This window comes from Bombina bombina, chromosome 2, assembly GCF_027579735.1.
Source record: "Bombina bombina isolate aBomBom1 chromosome 2, aBomBom1.pri, whole genome shotgun sequence".
Taxonomy (NCBI): Eukaryota; Metazoa; Chordata; class Amphibia; order Anura; family Bombinatoridae; genus Bombina; species Bombina bombina.
This window is the reverse complement of record NC_069500.1, coordinates 15,287,715-15,307,283: the sequence shown is the minus strand read 5'-3', so window position 1 is coordinate 15,307,283 and position 19,569 is coordinate 15,287,715. Positions and strand designations below refer to the sequence as shown.

The following is a 19,569-nucleotide window of genomic DNA, read 5'->3' as shown; positions in this document are numbered from 1 at the left end:
GAGTGTCGGGCGGGCCCTGCGGGCACCGGGGGGTCGGAATTCAGCACGAGGGGGTGCACGGTAAACCTCTCTGGGTTCGTGAAGACGGGAGTCATAATGTTCATCGGCCAATTTGGCTGCTTCTTCTAAGGTAGAAGGTCGCCTGTCTCGCAGCCATTCCTTCCCTTGCTGTTCCATGCCATTATAAAAATGTTCTAAGAGAAACAATTGTAAAATTTCCTCACCAGTCACCGCTTTACTTCCGCTCATCCAGTGATTTGCCGCTCTCCGCATTCGGTGCGCCCATTCCATATGGGTATCGTTAGGCTTCTTTTTCGTGCCCCGAAACTGTCGGCGATACGCGTCCGGAGTTACTGCGTACCGTCGCAACAGTGTCTCCTTAACTAGCTCATACTGTGTCACTTCCTCAGCACCCAGAGTACGAAAGGCTTCCAGGGCTCGCCCGGATAGTTTCCCAGACAATATCGTGGGCCACTCCCTGTTGGGAATCTGGTGCAGGGCACATTGCCTTTCGAAGTCCGCCAAATATTCATCAATCCCTGTCTCGCTCTCTAGGAAGGGTCGAAATGCCGCATAGGGTATCTTGGGCCTCCCAGCATTTTCGACAGGGATGATTACCTGCGGGGCTTCAGCATTGCGGTGTGCGTTCGCTAGGTTGAGTTTGTGGGCTCGAGTCTCTCGTATATCCTTGTCCGCTTCCGCCATCAACTGCTGTACCAATTCCATGGAGGGGTTCGGCCCGTACAGTGAGAGCCTCTCCCGAACAATCCTGGTTTTTTCGTCACTAATCGTGGTCGGTGTTTCCGCCATTGTGAAGCTCTGATCCAGTTCGGTCAATTCTGCGATCAGCTCTCTCCTCGGCCGGTTGCTGGCGTACCCCCCTCTGCTTTCAAGTAAATCCTTTAGGGTTGTACGCTTCAATTTTTCGTAAGCGCTCTCCATCCGTTCTGTACCTCTCCTAGGAAATCCAGGAAAAATCCCACCGCTGCCGCCAAATGTTACGGTTACCCTTAGTCTCGCTGAGAGATGGACCGCTTAGTAGCCTGGATTCCTATTGCTGAAGAGGGGAGAAACTGCTTTCCATAGTATTCTATATGAGTCTCGCAAATGTAGAATAATCCCCCTTAGCTGTAGTACAGCTAGGATACCCTTCTGCCCACAAAAACGAGTCAACGCTGCGATTGAGGGACAACCAAGAACTGAGGACTGGGATGCCCAGCCTGCTTTTTATTTAGGTTACATGCACACAGGGCACTCCCAGGGGGGGAAGCATAAAATCCCCCATCACACATTTAGACAAAGCCCTTGGACAGGCCACCGCAGATAACAAGTACACACAAGAAAACAATTGAGTCCTTCTTATCACCTAGCAGTGAATGCTTATCACAAACTTAATTACAGTACACAATATGCTAGGAAACCTGCCTCAGAAAATAGTTTTCTCAAAACTGAACAGAGTTAACCCTTTATGAAATGATACTTGTTACAGTTTTCTTGGAGCCCTTCTTAGGCGCTGGCTTGGCTGGTTCAGGCATTGCTGCTGGGAAATAAGTTTCTTCACAACAAAATAACTAATGCTTCTGTAACAATACATACTTAGCCCTGGGAACTAGCAAATACTTATAACTGGACAGGTATACATACCTAGCATACAAAGAGAGAAGCGCTCTACCAGGAACGAACAACAGCTCAGTGGCTTGTTCTATGGCGATTTACCACCCCGAAGCAGCCTCTTTTAGACCAGTGTGCTTTTCACAGAAGAAAACTTTCCTGAAGTATATCAGTCTGATCCTGCCAAGTAAGGTCAGTCCAGCCCCGAAATACCAGGCAATTCTCCTCTGAACAAGGAACATGACAACCCCAGACGATCGTTTCGGCCTCCTATGGGCCTCGTCAGTGAGGTGCAGCCACATTCCTCTAAGCACACTGGGCAAGGAGTCCTAGTCTGGTTTCCCCCATCACCCATAGGGAGACTTCCCCAGGGTCATAATAATTTGCATACAAAGAGAGAAGCGCTCTACCAGGAACGAACAACAGCTCAGTGGCTTGTTCTATGGCGATTTACCACCCGGAAGCAGCCTCTTTTAGACCAGTGTGCTTTTCACAGAAGAAAACTTTCCTGAAGTATATCAGTCTGATCCTGCCAAGTAAGGTCAGTCTAGCCCCGAAATACCAGGCAATTCTCCTCTGAACAAGGAACATGACAACCCCAGACGATCGTTTCGGCCTCCTATGGGCCTTGTCAGTGAGGTGCAGCCACATTCCTCTAAGCACACTGGGCAAGGAGTCCACGTCTGGTTTCCCCCATCACCCATAGGGAGACTTCCCCAGGGTCATAATAATTTGCATACAAAGAGAGAAGCGCTCTACCAGGAACTAACAACAGCTCAGTGGCTTGTTCTATGGCGATTTACCACCCGGAAGCAGCCTCTTTTAGACCAGTGTGCTTTTCACAGAAGAAAACTTTCCTGAAGTATATCAGTCTGATCCTGCCAAGTAAGGTCAGTCCAGCCCCGAAATACCAGGCAATTCTCCTCTGAACAAGGAACATAAGGCCCATAGGAGGCCGAAACGATCATCTGGGGTTGTCATGTTCCTTGTTCAGAGGAGAATTGCCTGGTATTTCGGGGCTGGACTGACCTTACTTGGCAGGATCAGACTGATATACTTCAGGAAAGTTTTCTTCTGTGAAAAGCACACTGGTCTAAAAGAGGCTGCTTCCGGGTGGTAAATCGCCATAGAACAAGCCACTGAGCTGTTGTTCGTTCCTGGTAGAGCGCTTCTCTCTTTGTATGCAAATTATTATGACCCTGGGGAAGTCTCCCTATGGGTGATGGGGGAAACCAGACGTGGACTCCTTGCCCAGTGTGCTTAGAGGAATGTGGCTGCTCCTCACTGACAAGGCCCATAGGAGGCCGAAACGATCGTCTGGGGTTGTCATGTTCCTTGTTCAGAGGAGAATTGCCTGGTATTTCGGGGCTGGACTGACCTTACTTGGCAGGATCAGACTGATATACTTCAGGAAAGTTTTCTTCTGTGAAAAGCACACTGGTCTAAAAGAGGCTGCTTCCGGGTGGTAAATCGCCATAGAACAAGCCACTGAGCTGTTGTTCGTTCCTGGTAGAGCGCTTCTCTCTTTGTATGCAAATTATTATGACCCTGGGGAAGTCTCCCTATGGGTGATGGGGGAAACCAGACGTGGACTCCTTGCCCAGTGTGCTTAGTGGAATGTGGCTGCACCTCACTGACGAGGCCCATAGGAGGCCGAAACGATCATCTGGGGTTGTCGTCAGTGAGGTGCAGCCACATTCCACTAAGCACACTGGGCAAGGAGTCCACGTCTGGTTTCCCCCATCACCCATAGGGAGACTTCCCCAGGGTCATAATAATTTGCATACAAAGAGAGAAGCGCTCTACCAGGAACGAACAACAGCTCAGTGGCTTGTTCTATGGCGATTTACCACCCGGAAGCAGCCTCTTTTAGACCAGTGTGCTTTTCACAGAAGAAAACTTTCCTGAAGTATATCAGTCTGATCCTGCCAAATAAGGTCAGTCCAGCCCCGAAATACCAGGCAATTCTCCTCTGAACAAGGAACATGACAACCCCAGACGATCCTTTCGGCCTCCTATGGGCCTCGTCAGTGAGGTGCAGCCACATTCCTCTAAGCACACTGGGCAAGGAGTCCACTAGCCCTGGGAACTGGCAAATACTTATAACTGGACAGGTATACATACTTAGCCCTGGGAACTGGCAAATACTTATAACTGGACAGGAATACATACCTAGCCCTGGAAACTGGCAAATACTTATAACTGGACAGGAATACATACCTAGCCCTGGAAACTGGCAAATACTTATAACAGGACAGGTATACATACCTAGCCCTGGGAACTGGTAAATACTTATAACAGGACAGGTATACAAACCTAGCCCTGTGAACTGGCAAATACTTATAACTGGACAGGTATACATACTTAGCCCTGGGAACTGGCAAATACTTATAACTGGATAGGTATACATACATAGCCCTGGGAACTGGCAAATACTTATAACTGGACAGGTATACATACTTAGCCCTGGGAACTGGCAAATACTTATAACTGGACAGGAATACATACCTAGCCCTGGGAACTGGCAAATACTTATAACTGGACAGGAATACATACCTAGCCCTGGAAACTGGCAAATACTTATAACAGGACAGGTATACATACCTAGCCCTGGGAACTGGCAAATAGTTATAACTGGACAGGTATACATAGTTAGCCCTGGGAACTGGCAAATACTTATAACTGGACAGGAATACATACCTAGCCCTGTGAACTGGCAAATACTTATAACTGGACAGGTATACATACTTAGCCCTGGGAACTGGCAAATACTTATAACTGGATAGGTATACATACTTAGCCCTGGGAACTGGCAAATACTTATAACTGGATAGGTATACATACTTAGCCCTGGGAACTGGCAAATACTTATAACTGGACAGGTATACATACTTAGCCCTGGGAACTGGCAAATACTTATAACTGGACAGGTATACATAGTTAGCCCTGGGAACTGGCAAATACTTAGAACTGAACAGGTATACATACTTAGCCCTGGGAACTGGCAAATACTTATAACTGGACAGGTATACATACTTAGCCCTGGGAACTGGCAAATACTTATAACTGGGCAGGTATACATATTTAGCCCTGGGAACTGGCAAATACTTATAACTGGACAGGAATACATACTTAGCCCTGGGAACTGGCAAATACTTATAACTGGACAGGTATACATACTTAGCCCTGGGAACTGGCAAATACTTATAACTGGACAGGTATACATACTTAGCCCTGGGAACTGGCAAATACTTATAACTGGGCAGGTATACATACCTAGCCCTGGGAACTGGCAAATACTTATAACTGGACAGGAATACATACTTAGCCATGGGAACTGGCAAATACTTATAACTGGACAGGTATACATACTTAGCCCTGGGAACTGGCAAATACTTATAACTGGACAGGTATACATACCTGGCCCTGGGAACTGGCAAATACTTATAACTGGACAGGAATACATACCTAGCCCTGGAAACTGGCAAATACTTATAACAGGACAGGTATACATACCTAGCCCTGTGAACTGGCAAATACTTATAACAGGACAGGTATACATACCTAGCCCTGTGAACTGGCAAATACTTATAACAGGACAGGTATACATACCTAGCCCTGTGAACTGGCAAATACTTATAACTGGACAGGTATACATACTTAGCCCTGGGAACTGGCAAATACTTATAACTGGACAGGTATACATACTTAGCCCTGGGAACTGGCAAATACTTATAACTGGACAGGTATACATACTTAGCCCTGGGAACTGGCAAATACTTATAACTGGGCAGGTATACATACCTAGCCCTGGGAACTGGCAAATACTTATAACTGGACAGGAATACATACTTAGCCCTGGGAACTGGCAAATACTTATAACTGGACAGGTATACATACTTAGCCCTGGGAACTGGCAAATACTTATAACTGGACAGGTATACATACCTGGCCCTGGGAACTGGCAAATACTTATAACTGGACAGGAATACATACCTAGCCCTGGAAACTGGCAAATACTTATAACAGGACAGGTATACATACCTAGCCCTGTGAACTGGCAAATACTTATAACTGGACAGGTATACATACTTAGCCCTGGGAACTGGCAAATACTTATAACTGGACAGGTATACATACTTAGCCCTGGGAACTGGCAAATAGTTATAACTGGACAGGTATATATAGTTAGCCCTGGGAACTGGCAAATACTTATAACTGGACAGGAATACATACCTAGCCCTGTGAACTGGCAAATACTTATAACTGGACAGGTATACATACTTAGCCCTGGGAACTGGCAAATACTTATAACTGGATAGGTATACATACTTAGCCCTGGGAACTGGCAAATACTTATAACTGGACAGGTATACATACTTAGCCCTGGGAACTGGCAAATACTTATAACTGGACAGGTATACATACTTAGCCCTGGGAACTGGCAAATACTTATAACTGGACAGGAATACATACTTAGCCCTGGGAACTGGCAAATACTTATAACTGGACAGGTATACATACTTAGCCCTGGGAACTGACAAATACTTATAACTGGACAGGTATACATACCTGGCCCTGGGAACTGGCAAATACTTATAACTGGACAGGTATACATACTTAGCCCTGGGAACTGGCAAATACTTATAACCGGGCAGGTATACATACCTAGCCCTGGGAACTGGCAAATACTTATAACTGGACAGGAATACATACTTAGCCCTGGGAACTGGCAAATACTTATAACTGGACAGGTATACATACTTAGCCCTGGGAACTGGCAAATACTTATAACTGGACAGGTATACATACTTAGCCCTGGGAACTGGCAAATACTTATAACTGGACAGGTATACATACTTAGCCCTGGGAACTGGCAAATACTTATAACTGAACAGGTATACATACTTAGCCCTGGGAACTGGCAAATACTTATAACTGGACAGGTATACATACTTAGCCCTGGGAACTGGCAAATACTTATAACTGGACAGGTATACATACCTAGCCCTGGGAACTGGCAAATACTTATAACTGGACAGGTATACATACTTAGCCCTGGGAACTGGCAAATACTTATAACTGGGCAGGTATACATACTTAGCCCTGGGAACTGGCAAATACTTATAACTGGATAGGTATACATACTTAGCCCTGGGAACTGGCAAATACTTATAACTGGACAGGTATACATACCTAGCCCTGGGAACTGGCAAATACTTATAACTGGACAGGTATACATACTTAGCCCTGGGAACTGGCAAATACTTATAACTGGGCAGGTATACATACCTAGCCCTGGGAACTGGCAAATACTTATAACTGGACAGGTATACATACTTAGCCCTGGGAACTAGCAAATACTTATAACTGGACAGGTATATATACTTAGCCCTGGGAACTGGCAAATACTTATAACTGGACAGGTATACATACTTAGCCCTGGGAACTGGCAAATACTTATAACTGTATACTAGAAAATATAATAAACTGGCACTACACTGTAATTTAGTATGAAAAATAATCTGTGTATAGATTCCGGTGCTGCCCCTTAAATCATAAGTACAACATAGGAAAGGAGGGGAAAGATAGGGGCTAATATAGCACTCATTCTTACATGAACTAATATGGAGTTAGTTTTAAAAAAAACTGTACTTTAATTATTATGGTTAAAATGGGGTAAACACCCCTATAGGATACCAAAACCCACTACCAAACACCAATGCAAATAAAATCAAACCGCCAGTCACTTCTCTGTTTCCTGGCCGATAGCTGGAAACATCGGCGTCATGTGGCTGAAGTGACTGAACGGTGTAATAGAAAGTATTCCAACCAACGCGTTTCGGCTAGGACCTAGCCTTTCTCAATGTTATACTTCGCACTGTAAGTTTGTGTAAACCAAGGCGCTCATATGCGCGGGCTTATGTATCCATTTGTAATATGTTGTCAGCCAATCACATCATGCCCTAGGAGGACGCCCACATATCTTCCAATCACCTAACATGAAAGAAAACACCCACTATTAGGATTGCACTGTGTGACTGAAAAGAAATCGTCAAACGTATCATGCATATTCATTGGTTAGGAGATAGAGTGTAGAGATTATGTACAAACACTGCTGCGAAAATATATATATATATATATATATATAATCTATAGTGAGAAGGAGAAATCCTATTGTTCAGGAAATCTGTCATATTCATCCTAGGTACCATACTATAACAGTTATACTCATCCATCACTTCTCAAATGTCTACCATGTTGTTATAGTAAAATCCTCAAAGAGAAAGAATTATCTTACACTAAGACATAGCTACTATTCACCACTCAATGGTACACAGAACATGCTGTACAGGTTTAGGTTATGTATTGCAGAGCAGAGCTCTGCTATAATAATTCTAGGTTATATTAGCCCTGTACGTTTGTAGTGTTTTGTGTGACGATAATCACAGTTTCAGTGTCAGTGCTGATCTAAAGACAACAATTTCTTTTGGAGACGGAAAAAACCAAACATAGCACCGTATAAGTGGTTATTAGGTAATGAAAGTATGATCCTAAGCGTTCTGTATCATATATATATATTTTCTGGGTCCCAATCTGATGGAAATATAAATAGTGAACAAATCCTAATAATAGTGTGTATACTATAATTACAGTTATTTTCCGTGAAAATCATAGAATATTTTTTATGCGACCAAAACCTTTTAAAAGTCAGGTATAGCTCAAAATGGTTAGTCCACATAAACCTTTAAAGAAAATGATTCTATGGTTAAATATCATACTTGAACATGATTGTATGTATAGTGGTTGTATCATATACATAGATAAAAAGTCATTTAAGATAGACAAAGTTTATGATTATATATAAAGACTCTATAATCTCGTGAGGATACAAATGTAATTGGATCTTTTTATTTCACATTATATATTCCGATTGGGACAAATAAGCAGGATTGTAGTCCCAGACTGTACAAACCCACATAGATAGTAATATTGATGTGCCACTCATATAGTGATACACAGTCATCATACTTGGGTAATAAATACAGTGGGCTTGTTAGTCATAAATACAGGGATTTATCCATTGCCACTCTTGTCAATTTAGATATACACCCAGTAATTGTTATATTCGTTCATACCATGGGGTATGACAGTATTAAGGTTGAAAACCCATTTGGTTTCCATCTGTAACAATTTATCCTCAGTATTACCCCCTCTTATTCCTGGCTTCAATTTCTCTAAACCCCAACATTTCAAGGCACTAGTATTCCCATTATGAGATCGTAAAAAATGTCTGGCAACACAGGTAATTTGTTTCTTTTTATCTACATCTCTTTGGGCTGTCCTTATATTGGTGAGAGGGAGAGGTGGGTAGAGAGAGAGAGAGAGAGAGAGAGGGGAGAGAGAGAGAGGGGAGACAGAGAGAGAAAGGGGAGAGAGAGAGAGAGGGGAGAGAGAGAGAGAGAGAGAGGGGAGAGAGAGAGAGGGGAGAGAGAGAGAGAAAGGGGAGAGAGAGAGAGAGGGGAGACAGAGAGAGAGGGGAGAGAGAGAGGGGAGAGAGAGAGGGGAGAGAGAGAGGGGAGAGAGAGAGAGAGAGGAGAGAGAGAGAGGAGAGAGAGGAGAGAGAGAGGAGAGATATGTATACCATCCAGTTATAAATCCTATTGGCATTTGCATTGCTGGGAAACATTGCACTCACGAAAGTGGGCTTCCATAGGCTCCTATGGGAACCTCTTTCTGATGACATCACAGATGGCATCAGAACCTTGCACAGTAAAAGGGGTAATTAGCGCAGTGATGGGCAGCATTTTTTTATATATATGTACATGTTCATATAAAATCATAAAAATATAGTAATAAGCCAGCACTGCTTCATTAAAAGTCCAAAGTTTAATTGGTCAATTTAAACACAGCAACATCAGTAGCAAGTGCCTAACATGTTTCGGCCTGGGGCCTTACTCATAGACATAGACTTGATAGCAATACCGCCAAATTTAAAAGAAATAACTGACATTCTATTGGCTGATACCTACATACACGTAGGGTAATTACAACAAGGGCAATGCAGCAAAGTTATATACATTAATTAGTACTTAGGTTCGTGATGGAATAATCTCTACCAGATTTACAAGAGTTAAAAAGTTTACACGGTTATATTCAATTAAATCATGGAAAGCAATGGGAAAGAAAATAAATGGGAAAGAAAATAAACATAGGCATAAGCAAAATCATGCATACAGTCATCAAGATTGGAATACATACAAATAACGATAATTTTGGTCAGTATGTAAATGCTAATGCAAATATGGATAGGAACATAAATGTATGATACTATACAAAAACAAAATGTATGCTTACCTGATAAATTTATTTATTTCCGGATATGGTGAGTCCACCGCGTCCTCAATTACTGTTGGGAATATCACTCCTGGCCAGTAGGAGGAGGCAAAGAGCACCACAGCAAGAGCTATTAAGTATCACTTCCCTTCCCACAATCCCCAGTCATTCATTTGGAGAAAAGAAGAAATACAAGGTGTAGAGGTGTCTGAGGTTTAGTAAAAAAAAACTGTCTTAGAAATACAGGGTGGGGCCGTGGACTCACCATATCCGGAAAAAAAGAAATGTACCAGGTAAGCATACATTTTGTTTTCTTTCCTAAGATATGGTGAGACCACAGCGTCCTCAATTACTGTTGGGAACCAATACCCAAGCTAAAGGACACGGAGGACTAGGGAGTAAAAAGACAGGTAACCTAAACAGAAGAACCTTTCTCCCAAAAGAAGCCTCAGCTGAAGCAAAAGTATAAAATTTATAAAATTTGGAAAAAGTATGCAAAGGACCAAGTTGCAGCCTTGCAAACCTGTTCCACAGAAGCTTCATTGTTTAAAGCCCAAGAAGAAGAAACAGCCCTAGTGGAGTGAGCTGTGATTCTGTTGTGAGCTGCTGGTGCAATACCGCCCCCTGCAGACTCGCGGCCAATCAGCCGCCAGCAAGGGAGTGTCAATCAACCCGATCGTACTCGATCGGGTCGAATTGCGGCGGTGTCTTTAGACCTCTGCTTCATAACTGCTGTTTCTGGTGAGCCTGAAGGCTCTCCAGAAACACGGGGCCTCAAGCTGCATTCGGAGCTTGATAGATGGGCCCCTTTATGTCATTTTAGTCTCATAAACTAAAAACAGGAGAGCTCTACACCTCAGCGCTCTACTAAGGTGCCTAAGACCCCACTCCCACCAACTTTAAACCCCCAAAACTGCCTAGTGCATTTTTTTTTTATTTAAAAATAAAAAGATTGGATCTCTGGTTAATTTTCCGAACGCTAATTGTTACCGCAAGCTGCAAATTAACACACCCGCAATGTTCTTATATCGCATTCATGCTAACAATAGCATGACACTTATAATCTAGCCCAAAATATTTTAGCTAATAATTTTCTGTAATCTTACCAGAGCAAAAAATATCTGCAATTTATGTCCTTATCTATATCCTTATGTATATTGGCACTATTATCACCTTTTATGACCTTGAATTAGGTCTTGTGCAAAACCAGGTGGCTTAAATTCAGATAATTGTGTCACAACATTTTTTTTATACCAGAAGAATAAAAAATCAATTTATCTCTCGATACTACATATGTCAATGTAAGTTTGAAGAAATGATTACATAAGGAAAACAATTAATGTTATTATACGTAATCAGGTTTTGTACCTGAGATTCCCCTTATAATACTGATCTAGTCATGTCTGGCCAGGAAAGATATGTGAAAGCCCTAGTTTTTGATGAGAGGTCTTTGGAACAGGCAAACTTAATATTAACCATTAATTAATGGTTTATTTAGATACCTTCATGTCTAAATTTTGTAGCAAGATCAATAGAGAGAACTATAATGTGGTTAAACTGAAAAAAGTCCAAAGACAACTCTAAGAAAATCTGCTCTATGGCCTTGCCCTTACCTGCTGTGTCTGCTGATCAGACTGATTACTGCCATTGACCCCTGGCTTGGGTATCTGGACTGCTCTATTGCCTTGTCCTTACCTGCTGTGTTTGATGATCGAGCTGATTACTAGCATTGACCCCTGGCTTGGATATCTGCACTGCTCTATGGCCTTGCCCTTACTGCAGTGTTTGCTGATTTAACTGATTACTGGCATTGACCCCTGGCTTGACTATCTGGACTGCTCTGTTACCTTGCCCTTACCTGTTGTGTCTGCTGATCAGACTGATTGCTTGCATTGGCCCATGGCTTGGCTATCTGGACTGTTCTATTGCCTTGCCCTTACTGCAGTGTTTGCTGATTTACCCGATTACTGTTATCGACCCCTGGTTTGGCTATTTGGACTTCTCTATTGCCTTGCTCTTACCTGCTGTGTTTGCTGATTGGACTGATTACTGGTATTGACCCCTGGCTTGGCTATCTGGTCTGAACTATTGCCTTGCCCTTGCCTGCTGTGTTTTGCTGATTGGACTGATTACTGGTATAGACCTCTGGCTTAGCTATCTGGTCTGAACTATTACCTGGCCCTTACCTGCTGTGTTTGCTGATCAAACTGATTACTGGCATTAACCTCTGGCTAGGCTATCTGGACTGCTCTATTGTCTTGCCCTTACCTGCTGTGTTTTGCTGATTGGACTGATTACTGGTATAGACCCCTGGCTTGGCTATCTGGTCTGAACTATCGCCTTGCCCTTACCTGCTGTGTTTTGCTGATTGGACTGATTACTGGTATAGACCCCTGGCTTGGCTATCTGGTCTGAACTATTACCTGGCCCTTACCTGCTGTGTTTGCTGATCAAACTGATTACTGTCATTAACCTCTGGATAGGCTATCTGGACTACTCTATTGTCTTGTCCTTACCTGCTTTGTCTGCTGATTGGACTGATTACTGGTATAGACCCCTGGCTTGGCTATCTGGTCTGAACTATTACCTGGCCCTTACCTGCTGTGTTTGCTGATCAAACTGATTACTGGTATTAACCTCTGGATAGGCTATCTGGACTACTCTATTGTCTTGTCCTTACCTGCTGTGTTTACTGATTGGTCTGATTACTGGCATTGAACCCTGGCTTGACTATCTGGACTGCTCTATGGCCTTGCCCTTACCTATTCTGTTGCTGATTGGGTTGATTACCAGCATTGGCCCCTGGAAAATTTTATAATACAATATTTTTGTCTGTTAATTTTTAAAATATTATTATTCTATCCTTGTCTTTGTGAAATTAAAGGGGAAAAAAAAGCAAAATGCTTGTCAGTATTTACCTGGCAGGACGGTCACCCTGATTGGGTGCATTTTATCAAGGCCAACAAATTCTATACCACACTGGTAAGTGCCAGAATCCTGTGGCTCCATATTCTGCATTGTGACACTGAATTGGGTGAAATTGTCCTCCAAAGAAAGTCTGTCATTGATCCCCCAGTTGGATCTGTCTGATGAAATTAAGGTTTTACAGGAGTTCCGGGTGCCCCCCTTACAGAAATACTTTATGTAACTTGTGTAGTATTTGTCGTAACTGCAGCTCACCGATAAGGAGGCTCCATAGGGGATTGTGATGGCATCTGGGCCTTTTATACTCCAGCAACCTGTTTCAAAAAGAGAGCGCAGAGTTTATCATTAAATCGTGTAATTATTACAATCATTTGTTCTGATTTGTACAAAATTAATTTAAATAAATTAATTTTATACGAATATTCTTATTCAATTTGCTAATTAATGAATATGCTTTTGACATAATTACCTATAACATAATTGTTATGGCATTTTTTATTTTATTTCATTTTTAAAAAAAAATTCTTTTATGCACTGTATTTTTTATTTTTTAAGTCTAATCAATGGGGCATGAAACAAACATCAGATAAAACATACAATTTTAAACAACTTTCTAATTTACTTATAGTATCACATTTGCTCCATTCTCTTGATATCCTTTGCTGAAGAAGCAGCAGTGCACTAGTGAGTGCTAGCTGGACACATTAGATGAGCCAATGACAAAAGACATAAATGTTCAGCCACTAATCAGCAAAAGAGAATTAATTTAAGAGAATTAAGCAAATAATATAATTATAAGGAAATTGGAAAAATCCACTGCTAGTTTCACTAAACATATTTGGCAGAGGGGGATATGAGAGCTTTGGTTGGTGCTGGGGTGTGACCCTGTACTCTGCCTCCTTTAGGTCCCATCCAACACTAACAGCAACAAGGCTACCTGACTGCTTCTGCTATTGCTCCTTACTGGTGCTGGTGTGTAACCCTGTGCGCTTGCACCTATAGGTCACATCCAACACTAGCAGCAACAAGGCTACCTGACTGCTTCTGCTATTACTCCATACTGGTGCTGGTGTGTGACCCTGTGCGCTGGCACCTATAGGTCACGTACAACACTATCAGCAACAAGGCTACCTGACTGCTTCTGCTATTACTCCATACTGGTGCTGGTGTGTGACCCTGTGCGCTGGCACCTATAGGTCACATCCAACGCTAGCAGTAACAAGGCTACCTGACTACTTCTGCTATTGTTCCATACTGGTGCTGGTGTGTGACCCTGTGCGCTTCCACCTATAGGTCACACACAACACTAGCAGCAACAAGGCTACCTGACTACTTCTGCTATTGCTTCTTACTGGTGCTGGTGTGTAACCCTGTGCGCTTGCACCTATAGGTCACATCCAACACTAACAGCAACAAGGCTACCTGACTACTTCTGCTATTGCTTCTTACTGGTGCTAGTGTGTGACCCTGTGTGCTTACACCTATAGGTCATGTACAACACTATCAGTAACAAGGCTACCTGACTGCTTCTGCTATTTTTCCATACTGGTGCTGGTGTGTGACCCTGTGCGCTTGCAACTATAGGTCATGTACAACACTAGCAGCAACAAGGCTACCTGACTGCTTCTGCTATTGTTCCATACTAGTGCTGGTGTGTGACCCTGTACGCTTGCACCTATAGGTCATAAACAACACTAGCAGCAACAAGGCTACCTGACTACTTCTGCTATTGCTCCATACTGGTGCTGGTGTGTGACCCTGTGCGCTTGCACCTATAGGTGACATACAACACTAACAGCAACAAGGCTACCTGACTGCTTCTGCTATTGCTTCTTACTGGTGCTTGTGTGTAACCCTGTGCGCTTGTACCTATAGGTCACATACAACACTAGCAGCAACAAGGCTACCTGACTGCTTCTGCTATTGCTCCATACTGTTGCTTTTGTGTGACCCTGTGCGCTGGCTCCTATAGGTCACGTACAACAGAAACAGCAACAAGGCTACCTGACCGCTTCTGCTATTGCTCCATACTGGTGCTGGTGTATGACCCTGTGTGCTTGCACCTATAGGTCACATACAACACTAGCAGCAACAAGGCTACCTGACTGTTTCTGCTATTGTTCCATACTGGTGCTGGTGTGTGACCCTGTGCGCTGGCTCCTATAGGTCACATCCAACACTAGCAACAACAAGGCTACCTGACTGCTTCTGCTATTGCTCCTTACTGGTGCTGGTGTGTGACCCTGTGCACTTGCACCTATAGGTCACATACAACACTAGCAGCAACAAGGCTACCTGACTGCTTCTGCTATTGCTCCTTACTGGTGCTGGTGTGTGACCCTGTGCACTTGCACCTATAGGTCACATACAACACTAGCAGCAACAAGGCTACCTGACTGCTTCTGCTATTGCTCCATACTGGTGCTGGTGTGTAACCCTGTGCGCTTGCACCTATAGGTCACATCCAACACTAGCAGCAACAAGGCTACCTGAATGCTTCTGCTATTGCTCCATACTGGTGCTGGTGTGTGACCCTCTGCGCTTGCACCTATAGGTCACGTACAACAGTAACAGCAACAAGGCTACCTGACTGCTTCTGCTATTGCTCCATACTGGTGCTGGTGTGTAGGGTTGCCACCCGTCCCTTAAAATACAGAACACTTATAAGTTACACATGCTGCAGGGTGTGCAGGGAGGAATATGAATAGTGCTGTCCAGAAACACAATACATGTTCCTCCCTGCACACCCTGTAGCATGTGTAAAACATAAGTGTTCAGGAAAACATGGCTGAGGTGGCAACCCTACTGGTGTGTAACCCTGTGTGTTTGCACCTATATGTCACATCCAACACTAGCAGCAACAAGGCTACCTGATTGCTTCTGCTATTGCTCCATACTGGTGCTGGTGAGTGACCCTGTGCGCTGGCTCCTATAGGTCACGTACAACAGTAACAGCAACAAGGCTACCTGACTGCTTCTGCTATTACTCCTTACTGGTGCTTGTGTGTGACCCTGTGCGCTTGCACCTATAGGTCATGTACAACACTATCAGCAACAAGGCTACCTGACTGCTTCTGCTATTACTCCTTACTGGTGCTTGTGTGTGACCCTGTGCGCTGGCTCCTATAGGTCACATCCAACACTAGCAGTAACAAGACTACCTGACTACTTCTGCTATTGTTCCATACTGGTGCTGGTGTGTGGCCCTGTGCGCTTGCACCTATAGGTCACACCCCACACTATTAGCAACAAGGCTACCTGACTGCTTCTGCTATTGCTCCATACTGGTGCTGGTGTGTGACCCTGTGCACTTGCACCTATAGGTCTCATACAACACTAGCAGTAACAAGGCTACCTGACTACTTCTGCTATTGTTCCATACTGGTGCTGGTGTGTGACCCTGTGCGCTTGCACCTATAGGTCACACCCCACACTATTAGCAACAAGGCTACCTGACTGCTTCTGCTATTGCTCCATACTGGTGCTGGTGTGTGACCCTGTGCGCTTGCACCTGTAGGTCACATCTAACACTAGCAGCAACAAGACTACCTGACTGCATCTGCCATTGCTCCATACTGGTGCTGGTGTGTTACCCTGTACGCTTGCACCTATAGGTCACCTCCAACGCTAACAGCAACAAGGCTACCTGACTGCTTCTGCTATTGCTCCATACTGGTCCTGGTGTGTGACCCTGTACGCTTGCACCTATAGGTCACCTCCAACGCTAACAGCAACAAGGCTACCTGACTGCTTCTGCTATTGCTCCATACTGGTGCTGGTGTGTGACCCTGTGCACTGGCACCTATAGGTCACGTACAACACTATCAGCAACAAGGCTACCTGACTACTTCTGCTATTACTCCATACTGGTGCTGGTGTGTGACCCTGTGCGCTGGCTCCTGTAGGTCACATCCAACACTAACAGCAACAAGACTACCTGACTGCTTCTGCTATTGCTCCTTACTGGTGCTGGTGTGTGACCCTGTGCACTTGCACCTATAGGTCATGTACAACACTAGCAGTAACAAGGCTACCTGACTACTTCTGCTATTGCTCCATACTGGTGCTGGTGTGTAACCCTGTGAGCTTGCACCTATAGGTCACATACAACACTAGCAGCAACAAGGCTACCTGACTGCTTCTGCTATTGCTCCATACTGGTGCTGGTGTGTGACCCTGTGCGCTTGCACCTATAAGTCGCATCCAACACTAGCAGCAACAAGACTACCTGACTGCTTCTGCTATTACTCCTTACTGGTGCTGGTGTGTGACCCTGTGCGCTGGCTCCTATAGGTCACATATAACACTAGCAGCAACAAGGCTACCTGACTGCTTCTGCTATTGTTTCATACTGTTGCTGGTGTGTGACCCTGTGCACTGGCTCCTATAGGTCACATCCAACACTAGCAGCAACAAGGCTACCTGACTGCTTCTGCTATTGCTTCTTACTGGTGATGGTGTGTAACCCTGTGCTCTTGCACCTATAGGTCACATCCAACACTATTAGCAACAAGGCTACCTGACTACTTCTGCTATTGCTCCTTACTGGTGCTGGTGTGTGACCCTGTGCACTGGCTCCTATAGGTCACATCCAACACTAGCAGCATCAAGGCTACCTGACTGCTTCTGCTATTGCTCCATACTGGTGCTGGTGTGTGACCCTGTGCGCTGGCACCTATAGGTAACGTACAATACTAGCAGTAACAAGGCTACCTGACTACTTCTGCTATTGCTCTATACAGGTGCTGGTGTGTGACCCTGTGCGCTTGCACCTATAGGTCACATCCAACACTAGCAGCAACAAGGCTACCTGACTGCTTCTGCTATTGTTCCATACTGGTGCTGGTGTGTGACCCTGTGCGCTGGCTCCTATAGGTCACATCCAACACTAGCAGCAACAAGGCTACCTGACTGCTTCTGCTATTGGTCCATACTGGTGCTGGAGTGTGACCCTGTGCGCTTGGACCTACAGGTCACATCCATAACTAACAGCAACAAGGCTACCTTACTGCTTCTGCTATTGCTTCTTACTGGTGTTGTTGTGTGACCCTGTACGCTTGCACCTATAGGTCATGTACAACACTAGCAGTAACAAGACTACCTGTCTGCTTCTGCTATTGTTCCATACTGTTGCTTGTGTGTGACACTGTGCGCTTGCACCTATAGGTCATGTACAACACTAGCAGCAACAAGGCTACCTGACTGCTTCTGCTATTGCTCCTTACTGGTGCTGGTGTGTGACCCTGTGTGCTTGCACCTATAGGTCACATACAACACTAGCAGCAGCAAGGCTACCTGACTGCTTCTGCTATTGCTCCACGCTGGTGCTGGTGTGTAACCCTGTGCTCTTGCACCTATAGGTCATGTACAACACTAGCAGTAGCAAGGCTACCTGACTGCTTCTGCTATTGCTCCATACTGGTGCTGGTGTGTGACCCTGTGCTTGCACCTTTAGTTCACGTACAACACTAGCAGCAACAAGGCTACCTGACTGCTTCTGCAATTGCTTCTTACTGGTGCTGGTGTGTAACCCTGTGAGCTTGCACCTATAGGTCACATACAACACTAGCAGCAACAAGGCTACCTGACTGCTTCTGCTATTGCTCCATACTGGTGCTGGTGTGTGACCCTGTGCACTGGCACCTATAGGTCACGTACAACACTATCAGCAATAAGGCTACCTGACTGCTTCTGCTATTGCTCCATACTGGTGCTGGTGTGTGACCCTGTGCGCTGGCTCCTATAGGTCACATCCAACACTAGCAGCAACAAGGCTACCTGACTGCTTCTGCTATTGCTCCATGCTGGTGCTGGTGTGTGACCCTGTGCGCTTGCACCTATAGGTCACATCCAACACTAGCAGCAACAAGGCTACCTGACTGCTTCTGCTATTGCTTCTTACTGGTGCTGGTGTGTGGCCCTGTGCGCTTGCACCTATAGGTCATGTACAACACTAGCAGCAACAAGGCTACCTGACTACTTCTGCTATTGCTCCATACTGGTGCTGGTGTGTGACCCTGTGCGCTTGCACCTATAGGTCACATACAAAACTAGCAGCAACAAGGCTACCTGACTACTTCTGCTATTGCTCCAAACTGGTGCTGGTGTGTAACCCTGTGCGCTGGCACCTATAGGTCACATACAAAACTAGCAGCAACAAGGCTACCTGACTACTTCTGTAATTGCTCAAAACTGGTGCTAGTTTGTGACCCTGTGCGCTTGCACCTATAGGTCATGTACAACACTAGCAGTAGCAAGGCTACCTGATAACTTCTGCTATTGCTCCATACTGGTGCTGGTATGTGACCCTGTACGCTTGCACCTATAGGTCACCTCCAACGCTAACAGCAACAAGGCTACCTGACTGCTTCTGCTATTGCTCCTTACTGGTGCTGGTATGTGACCCTGTACGCTTGCACCTATAGGTCACCTCCAACGCTAACAGCAACAAGGCTACCTGACTGCTTCTGCTATTGCTCCTTACTGGTGCTGGTGTGTGACCCTGTGCGCTGGCACCTATAGGTCATGTACAACACTAGCAGCAACAAGGCTACCTGACTGCTTCTGCTATTGCTCCATACTGGTGCTGTTATGTGACCCTGTGCGCTTGCACCCATAGGTCATGTACAACACTAGCAGCAACAAGGCTACCTGACTGCTTCTGCTATTGCTCCATACTGGTGCTGGTGTGTGACC

General features: G+C 44.8%; 1 protein-coding gene across 1 annotated transcript in view; it reads right to left on the bottom strand.

Annotated features, from left to right (window-relative positions):
* Positions 1–19,569, bottom strand: part of LOC128647638 (uncharacterized) — a 205,253-nt gene that overhangs the window by 134,133 nt on the left and 51,551 nt on the right. Inside the window, exon 2 of the mRNA XM_053700391.1 lies at positions 12,867–13,187. Within this exon, the coding sequence (XP_053556366.1) occupies positions 12,867–13,187 (321 nt within the window). The remainder of the gene's footprint in view (positions 1–12,866; positions 13,188–19,569) is intronic.